The sequence below is a fragment of the Egretta garzetta genome, unplaced genomic scaffold, assembly GCF_000687185.1.
Source record: "Egretta garzetta isolate BGI_Z169 unplaced genomic scaffold, ASM68718v1 scaffold118, whole genome shotgun sequence".
NCBI classification, from domain to species: Eukaryota; Metazoa; Chordata; class Aves; order Pelecaniformes; family Ardeidae; genus Egretta; species Egretta garzetta.
Genome location: NW_009260484.1, coordinates 826,611 through 836,441, shown reverse-complemented (window position 1 = coordinate 836,441; position 9,831 = coordinate 826,611). Strand labels below are relative to the sequence as shown.

Sequence of the window (9,831 nt, the reverse complement as noted above, 5' to 3'; positions counted from 1 at the left end):
CAGCACTTCAGCTGAAAGATGAATGAAGCTCTTCAGCAATCCATTACTTCTTGAAGGTGGAAAGGCAGAGAATAGATACTGTCTCAGAAACCATCTTGTGACAATTAAACAGCTCACTAAATTTACTGCTCTCAAATAAGAAGATAGGAACATGTGGGCGTTCTGTCTCCTCTGAATCATCTTGTATGGTTCAGCATCCTAAGTATCACAGGAGACTACATGCTGTGCATAAGCCCTATTAATCTACATTAGAAACATCATGTTATCCTGTAAGCATTCAGCGCGTGACACGTATCAGATTAAGGAAGCCCACACAAAGAAATATATGAATACTAATATTCCCTTTATAAATGAAATACTTCCCATCTGCCTTTCAGGGAAAATGCAATCACTTATAGCAAAATTACAACTGCCTAGAATTTTAGTATCTCAGATCAAAATCTTACAGGGAAAAGGCTTACATGTTATGCTACCAAATTACTGGGTAACCAATACTCTTTTTAGAAAGTAAAAAAAAACCCTGAATCATTTTGATATCAAATTAGATTGTCAAAACATACACAGAAAATACTGCAAGAGGTCTGCTCACCCAAAAGGTTGCCTGCCAGCATAACAAACTTGCATAGTATTCAGTAAAAACTGCTTTAAGATGATAAACCAGTTAATCAGCTGCAAACTCCCCTTAAAAGGAGCAGCTTTCCAAATGCACTCATTCTAACAGAGCCAGGGGAATAAATCAGGATTAAACTGGCCCCAGGTGTCCTCTCCTCCCCCCCCTTCAGTCTTCCCTTGCTCCACTCTTTTGTAAAACACTTAATTTCTTCCATAACAAAACAACCCAGACCCAAAGACAACTTACAGAAATAGCAGCAAGGGTCCAGTCATATGGAGAATATTTAAATTAAGGGCAACAGCCTAAGATGGCAGCTGATATATCCAGTGGAGATGACTGGTCCACCGGGAACAATTCCTTGTACTTGGGAGGGTCTGCTGAACTAGAATTCTCATTTTGAGTCAACTTGTGTTCACTAAACCTTCACTGTACCAATATCAGGTTTTTTCCTACCTATATTCTGTGTCTAATCACCTTCCTTCTTAAGCAGCCACAAGTAGCTTCTACATCCCTACACCAAAACCCTACTCTGGGACTGCACTCCCAATCCCAAAGAAGATAAAAAAACCCCACTTTAAACCCTTACTCGTTACCTTCGCTAATGGTATTTCAGGACAAGCAAGAATGCTAACACTTTCATTGCTGCCCAAAAAGCAGCCTTCTCCCAAATTTCTAAGGGGCACTCACTTAAAAAACAAACACAAAAAGGATGGCGATGGATTTTAAAAACCCAAATGTCAGCCTTCTGTGCACCACATACTCTAGTATATTGCAGATAGAAATTACTACAGATCTTCTTGAGGTTTTAATTGTTGTTTCCTTGCACAGTTCAATGAACAAACATTGGTGCTGCCAGAAAAGGAATAACCAAAATTTCAGCAGCCCTCAAGTAAGCACTTCTTGATTACAACTACTCAACTAATACTGTCATTGCAAATGTAACACACAATATCTTGCTGTTATGTCCACGACATCAGAAACAGAAACCTCTTTTCCCTCGAAACCTGTGCCATCCTCCCCTCCCTATCTTGTGTACTAATGTCTGAAAAAGCAGGAGGGAGAAACAAGCATCCCATTCTCTGGTAAACTCTCCCACAGAAACAAAACAGGTACAATTTTCACTAAGAAACTGAAAAGGTTTCTGAAATTGCTACTATTTGCCAATGTAATTTTTTAATAAATTCATATTTTTCAGGCTTTTGCTTTATAGCTACTGGTGATAATGAGATGGTGAAAAAGAAATCCTGGATTTCAGCATATCCCCCTCAACTAGAATTTTTCACTCACCCTTTTCTCCCTCAAGCAAAGGCCAGTTTTATCAGTCAGTCTCTCTGACTGACTTAAGAGAACTGGAGGAAGTTCCAATACTGCACATACCTCTGGCAAAATGAACTGCTCTACTGGCTTGTACCACAATCTGTTCACCTGCACTCCACAGCTTGGTGGACTAAAGCGAGCACTGAAGAGAGCTTCCTATGAACAACAGAAAAGAAAAAAAGAAGCAAAACACACATTAAAAGTGCCGACAGATTACGCAAATCTTGATCACCTCAGTTAGTTATAATGCAAAGAGGCTTATTGATTGTATCAAACTCAGTAGAAGTTTTATTCTCACAACAGTCTCACAGACTCCACAGAATTCAAGTGTTGTACTGATACGGTGGAAGCAAGCAACAATGGAACAGGAGTGCAAGTTCCGCTGGAATCCAACCAACAAAGCACATCAACTGGAAGACTCAGACTCATCTCCCAGTCTACGGATTTTCTATCTTCTGTTTAAATAGCTGACTGCTATTAATTGCAACAGAGGATGCTGACCCCTAAAACTTAATTACTGCTGCATTACATAGGTCACCAAACAGCTCTTCGATAACGACAAATGACATAAAGATGCCACATTGCCAGATTCCCAATCTTCAGAAAACAGTCTCCAAGCACTCCTATGATACTAATCTTTCTCCTTCATTGGAAGTAAAAAGCTAATGCAGATCAACCAGATCGACCTGGACAGGCTGGAGAGGTGGGCCTGTGTGAACCTCATGAGGTTCAACAAGGCCAAGTGCAAGGTCATGCACCTGGGTCCGGGTAACCCCCAGTATCAATACAGGCTGGGGGAAGAAAGGATCGAGAGCAGCCCTGCCGAGAGGGACTTGGGGGTGCTGGTGGATGAAAAGCTGGACATGAGCCAGCAATGTGCGCTGGCAGCCCAGAAGGCCAACTGTACTCTGGGCTGCATCAAAAGAAGCGTGGCCAGCAGGGCGAGGGAGGTGATTCTGCCCCTCTACTCTGCTCTGGTGAGACCTCACCTAGAGTACTGCGTCCAGCTCTGGAGCCCTCAGCACAAGAAGGACATGGAAGTGTTGGAGCAGGTCCAGAGGAGGGCTACAAAAATGATCCGAGGGCTGGAGCACCTCTCCTATGAGGACAGGCTGAGTTGGGCTCGTTCAGCCTGGAGAAGAGAAGGCTGCGGGGAGACCTGATTACAGCCTTTCAGTACCTAAAGGGGGCCTGTAGGAAAGATGGGGAAAATCTTTTTAGTAGGGCCAGCTGTGACAGGACAAGGGGTAATGGTTTTAAACTAAAAGAGGGTAGGTTTAGACTAGATATAAGGAAGAAATTCTTTACAATGAGGGTGGTGAAACACTGGAACATGTTGCCCAGAGAGGTGGTGGAGGCCCCATCCCTGGAAACATTCAAGGACAGGTTGGATGGGGCTCTGAGCAACCTGATCTAGTTAGTGGTGCCCCTGCTCATTGCAGGGGGGTTGGACTAGATGACCTCTAGGGGTCCCATCCAACCCAAAACATTCTATGATTCTATGATCAAGTTATTAGGCGCTCAAAGTTTAGAATTCTACCATTTAGCAAACAAACCTGATTACAGTATACTTTTTTTTTTTGCACTATTATAAACCCAACTCTTGGGAAGTTAATCATAAAAGCCATACTTAAGTGTATTTTCTGTACTAACTTTTAATTATTCGCTCTAATTTAAAATTCTTTCTACTGTAGCATATCCAGAAATCTTGAAACTGGCCTATCAAGTTACTATTAGAGATAAATGCAATATACCAAATGCAACAGTCGTGCTCAATGATTTCTTTTCTTCCAGGTTAGTACTAAGCTATTCTATCAAACCCATAACAGCTTGGGAGTGGGGGGAATTATCACTGAAATTTGATTATTACCTGTAAATAATACCAGTTTCTAGAAGTCTCAGAATGTCTTGACAAACAAGAAAAAATTAGACCTGTCCTGCATCCCTCTGCTTGAAGGCACCAATGTGTCTTTCTGCACATGTGTTTTAAATATATTCAACAGTTTATTTTTTATTCCTTAATACCTATTGCTACTTTAGAACCTCAAATGCAATCAAAATTGTGTCTTAGAATTAGATATAAGTGCTCTTTCAAAAGGACATTTAAATTAACTCATAGCACTCTGTGAATTTGATCTTTTCATCTTTTGCATGTGTGTATACCTATGAAATAAGAATTTACAATGCAACAGAAGAAAAAATATAATTCATATGCTCATCAGTTAAGTACTTCTAAATCATCAACACAAGGTGTCGCTTTCTGTAAGAACATAATCCACAATAAAGAGACAACATGCTTTTGTCCACTTTCAAAAGATAACTACAATACTCTACCTCATGTTCGGCCTGGTACAGTTTTACAGTGATGTTCCTCTGGAATCCCACCCCATCAGCCTCATAAAATACCCCAAGGCTGGTAATGACAATTGGGTAAAGTACACGGAAGTTCACACTGACGATTCTGTCTTCAGATAACACAGAAGGTATGTCCTCAGGGAGACTGAATGCTTCAATTTCCTGATTCAAAACTGTATGAAGAAGAAAGGACAGAGGTAATGTGAGGAGACTTCACAGTTCTGGAACTGGATACACACAAAGCACACTGGGTACACGCAAAGCATTCCGGTCAATTAGCATGGGTTGCAAGTGCACAAGGATAACCAAATGCTGGAGGAGAAAATACAACTGGCTACAGACTGAGAAAAGATTAGAAACACAATAAATCCACAGAGTGAAGACAAAAATGCTATGTGATTGCATGAATATCTATATATTAATTAAAATAATTATTCATGTATCAAAATGGCATACACCTCCACTTAATTCAGCTGACTGCTTTTTGGCATTATCTCCTTCCTAAGCCCTGAGGTACCATTTATTTGTGGGAGATTGGTTAAGCAGTGCATGTTGCCATTCAAAGAGAAAGTAACAGAAGTTTCATTTTATGGTGAATCATAGTTTAAGTGCCAAGCAGTCCTTAGTTAACTTGCAATTAAAGAACAAAAATTAAATAGAAAAAAAAAGGTGACAGGAAGAATTTACAATTTTAGTTAGGAATTTTTGTACGGCAGTGTTTCATTTTTTCTCCATGGTACGTTTCTTAATTGTTCCCTCTCTAGGGTGGAATCTGAAAAACCCATCAGCCGGACTTGCTTAGAATTCACTTCATCACCAGAGAAGTCTACCTGACACTCAAGACCATGGTGCCTTGCTGCTGTCTTCACACATGACTGCTGGACCTGGTCATTCCAGCTCTGTCCAACTTCATTTACATGTGGGTTGAGTAAAAACATACGTTATATGGGAAAGACTGTCCCCCAATGCAAGTAAAATGCAAATCCATTAGAAGTCAACAGCCTCCCCTTCAAACTCCCAAAGATATCTCACTTTCTTGCCTGCACATGGTACTTAAAGGAACGTTATGGAACTGTTAAGACAGCAAGTTCTAGGTGGCATTTATTTTCAAGACTGGCTGTCTCAGTTAAGCACCCCAAACTACTTTCATAATGAAAGTTGATTAGTTCTAGTTCAGATAAGAGAATTTTTAAAAGTTAATTTCTGTACCTGGGTTACTGATGTTCAGAAGTTTGCAGGAGTAGGGATCTTCTCTGTCCTCCACTGGCACAGCACAACCATGCGCACCTATTATAAACTTCACAAGGACACTAAAATAATTTGGTTTTATTAACACCAGTTCTCTTCCTTCATCCCTCCACTTTCAATAAACGTATTTCATCACAATGGCCTATCTTTCACAGGATTAAGATTTTAAACACCTTAAAAATCAGCAGTGAGGGTCTCTATGTAGAGCAATCACATTAATCCCCTCGTAAGGGCTCAATTCCAAACCCACATTAGCCTTTTACACTTCATAATGAGGGCACAGGAAGACTGGCAACTAGGAACGGGATTCAAGACAGCCAGCACACTAAACAGAAAAAAGACCTAAGGCAACACTAAAGGATCCTGAAGCCCTGCCCCTCCCTGCCTGGCTTTGTTATTAATTCAAGATTGTTTGAAAAGACAATGAAAAAGATAGTTAGAAGACAACACATAGCATCAGAGGAGGAACAAGGACTCCAGACAATCAGTTACAATGAAATGTCTCAACTTCAGGTTGTAGCAAAACAACAGGTTGCTCTTTCTAGCCCCAGTCATGGTTGTGCCACAGTCAGGAGACAACAAGCAGTACGAAGAGCAAGAGGATCCACCTTAGCCCAGTCTTTCACCTAGCAGCTAAATATCCTCCTGGAACTCCAAACAAGCTATGAAAAGTCACATTTTTAGATGACTGAAGTAACTATGCTTTACTCCAAACCGCACGCTGATGCAAATTTGTGAACAGTAAAGGGCTTTTAGTGCAAGGTGGGTACCAAGATGTGAGGCCTATCAAGATGATAATGTTTCCAGGAATGAACTGCAGCAGAATTTTCTCAGCAAGAATAGAGCTGTCTGCAGACTGTCAGGTCTATGCAAGCAACCAGGAAGGGTTCTGCTGGTCACTCATACTGGAGCAGTTTGGTGCACCTGGGGCAGTAGGAAATAAACCTGAGCTTTATAGTTGAGGCTGTTGTAAGAGTTCTTTGTGGTTCTCTCACCAAACATGATCCTGCCTGCTTTCAAGTATCCTGGTTACTAAGCCCTTCAAGTTGCATACTGTACAAAGTGTACATTGCAACACAAAAAAAGGGAAAGTCTTATACATTACTAATGAACAGTGGCAACTAATTGCAAAACCAAACAGCAGTGAACAGTCAAGCAATTACATTTTATTCCTTGTATAAAAAATAGTTCCAGCCTAGAACAAGTAGTATTCTTATATATTACTAAGCATATTAAAAAAAATACCAGAATAAAGATGCTCACAGATAAAGCAAAAAAAAATAAATACTTTAAAAAAAAAATTATTACATCAAGATATTTAAGCACTATAGTCTTTCCCCGCCCTCCCTTACAAAGCCCCAAATTACAAAACGCTAGATATTACCGTTGGCTCAGTGCAGGATGTTTTTTCAGGTGCTTGAACCAAGTGTTCCTTATAACACTGCGCAGTTCATGATTGTGTCGAGCTGACAAAACACCTACAATAACATCATAATGTTTCAGCTTCCACTGAGGAAAGAAGGCCAGTGGACCTAGAAATATAAAGTGACAGAGATTTATTATATACACGTATTACCATAAGCCTGAGTTGCAAGCATTAAGATACATCGCAAAAACAAGAGTACTTGGAACCTGAAACACTAAAACCAAGAAGTCAAATTACTGTTGCATTCTCCATTCAGAATCAAGGAAACATTTTCAACATGTCAAAACCTTCACTTGCAATCTAGGAAAACTTTACTGCAAAGAACTAAGCAAGTCACTGCAGGAAAACAAAACTAAGAAACTGTGACTCACAAAGCAGGCAAGAACATAACCCTTGGTTTTGTTTTGACAGCATCTTCCATTCTTTAAATATTTGCCTGCCTGTCTTATGAGCAAACTGCCCCTAAGAACATGCTCTTGCTGGGCTTCTTTTTCCTATCAGCCATCAGAAACCTTGTGGGTAAGACACAAGGTCCTACTGTTCCCTCTGCAAAGCTCTTGAGAAAGTCTGGGCCTTCTGCTTGCTCATTGATACCTCCTCCAGCATGATTTACCCTAAAGCATGGGGGCTTGTCATCACTGGTACCAGGCCTTCACTATTGGAATTCACCATTACTCTACCTAGAAAAAACAAACAAAAAAATAAACAAGGCCTGTCAGATTCAGAAATATGCCCATTTCCCCCCTTCTTTCTAAAACTGCTGGACTACCCTTCTGCCTCACCACTTCAATCTAGCATGTCAAGGCCTACTGTTTCTAACCTTTTGAAGTTGAACTCTGCCTTCACACAGGGTATTACATCCCTACACAGGGGAATGCTCTGGCTTTACTCATAGCTGGATGTCACCACCAATACTTGTGATCCATGATTTAGCTGGTGCTGTTTTAATTTAGAGATGATGAAAGCTGGACTTGATTTCAAGCAAGATTATGACCAGAGAGAGACCTGAGAAGCTCTGAGTTTGAGCCTGCAGTCAGGCAAGTAGCTAAAGTGAATTTGCTTAGTTTAATTTATCAGACATTCTAGAGTTAAGAGAGATTTATATTTAGCTTTCCTTTTTTTATATATAAAAGCAAAGGATTGCTTTCCTCTCATCTCCCTATTTTTTTTCATTAGGCTGCAAATAAAGAAAAAAATGTAAATGTGGATCCCTCTAAACTACTGCATATAGCATAGACAAGATTTTTTAGAATCTAATTTTATAGAGACCAAAAATATCTCCAATTCTGTATTGTGTACTCCCACTAGAAAGAGTTGAGTTATAATCCAGGTTCTAACTTCTGTACCAGCATCCCCTTTCTCCACTTGGAAAATGAGAAGATAGATAGGTCTTGTTACAGCTGCTCATTACCCTAGGACCTCACAGCACCTGCCATGAGCACTGCTGTGCCAAATCACACCAGACATCCATCTAGCCTTGTATTCCATCATCAGTGCGCAGTACACAGTGGAGAGGCCTTGGCCTTGCTCTGCGCTGAATCAACATCAAGAGATTTCAGAACTTTTTTTTTTTTTGCTTTAGAGACTATTGACAACAGCTTGCACCGGACTCCCTAGTCCCAAAGGCAAATAAAACAGTGCTCTGCAGTTGATTCTCTGAACAGTACAAGAGCAGGGAAAGTACAGGGTAATGTTTCCACAGACAAACCTTTCTCAGTCCATCTCCCACTAAATATTTTAGTTCTAAGCATGCAAACACTGATTTTCAAGAAAAAAGTTAAGTTTAAATGAATCTGTACTGACAACAGCTACAAGCTTATCAATAACTTAAGCTGAACATTAACCTATTAAGAACGTTTACATCGACTTATGCTCAGAACAACTTAAAAGCTCAAGCAACAAGCCACTCCTTCCATTCCTCAGTTTTTCACTCAAGTCAACTGTTACAACTCTAATAACAACCTTACATTAAACTGGCAGCAAGGTTCAGGAATATGATGTGTTTGCTGACAGAGCTAAATACAAACCTACTGCCCTATATAACATCTGAAGAAACTGGCAAACCAAACACATTGCTCAGTCTGAATACAATTTTAGTTTTCCTTTATGCTGGTAAATACCGACTACCCAGAGCACCTGTATGTCTTCAGAGGTCATTACACAGCCAAGATCTGCCAGGTCTCCACAGCAGCAGAGGTACATGAGAAAGCCACATGTTTATAAAACCACAACATTATAGAATTATGAGATTACACAGTTGGCTTTTTCACACATCCCTTTTCTTTCCTGGCTCTTCTTCCACCCTTTGATTATTCTTTAAACAGTCTTAACCACAAGCCTTGCGATATCACAGAATCATAGCATGTTTTGGGTTGGATGGGACCCCTAGAGGCCATCTAGTCCAACCCCCCTGCAATGAGCAGGGGCACCACTAACTAGATCAGGTTGCTCAGAGCCCCGTCCAACCTGGCCTTGAATGTTTCCAGGGATGGGGCCTCCACCACCTCTCTGGGCAACATGTTCCAGTGTTTCACCACCCTCATTGTAAAGAATTTCTTCCTTATATCTAGTCTAAACCTACCCTCTTTTAGTTTAAAACCATTACCCCTTGTCCTGTCACAGCTGGCCCTACTAAAAAGACTTTCCCCATCTTTCCTACAGGCCCCCTTTAGGTACTGAAAGGCTGTAATCAGGTCTCCCCGCAGCCTTCTCTTCTCCAGGCTGAACAAGCCCAACTCCCTCAGCCTGTCCTCATAAGAGAGGTGCTCCAGCCCTCCGATCATTTTTGTGGCCTCCTCTGGACCCACTCCAAAAGGTCCATGTCCTTCTTGTGCTGAGGGCTCCAGAGCTGGACGCAGTACTCTAGGTGAGG

The 9,831-nt window shown here is 40.9% G+C and overlaps 1 protein-coding gene across 1 annotated transcript in view; it reads right to left on the bottom strand.

Moving 5' to 3' along the window:
- The window catches only part of B3GALNT2 (beta-1,3-N-acetylgalactosaminyltransferase 2), a 25,762-nt gene that overhangs the window by 10,599 nt on the left and 5,332 nt on the right, over window positions 1-9,831 (bottom strand). Inside the window, exons 3-6 of the mRNA XM_035899685.1 lie at window positions 6,918-7,065; window positions 5,495-5,595; window positions 4,265-4,458; window positions 1,991-2,086 (exon numbers count right to left, since the gene is read on the bottom strand). Coding sequence (XP_035755578.1) covers window positions 1,991-2,086; window positions 4,265-4,458; window positions 5,495-5,595; window positions 6,918-7,065 — 539 coding nt within the window. The remainder of the gene's footprint in view (window positions 1-1,990; window positions 2,087-4,264; window positions 4,459-5,494; window positions 5,596-6,917; window positions 7,066-9,831) is intronic.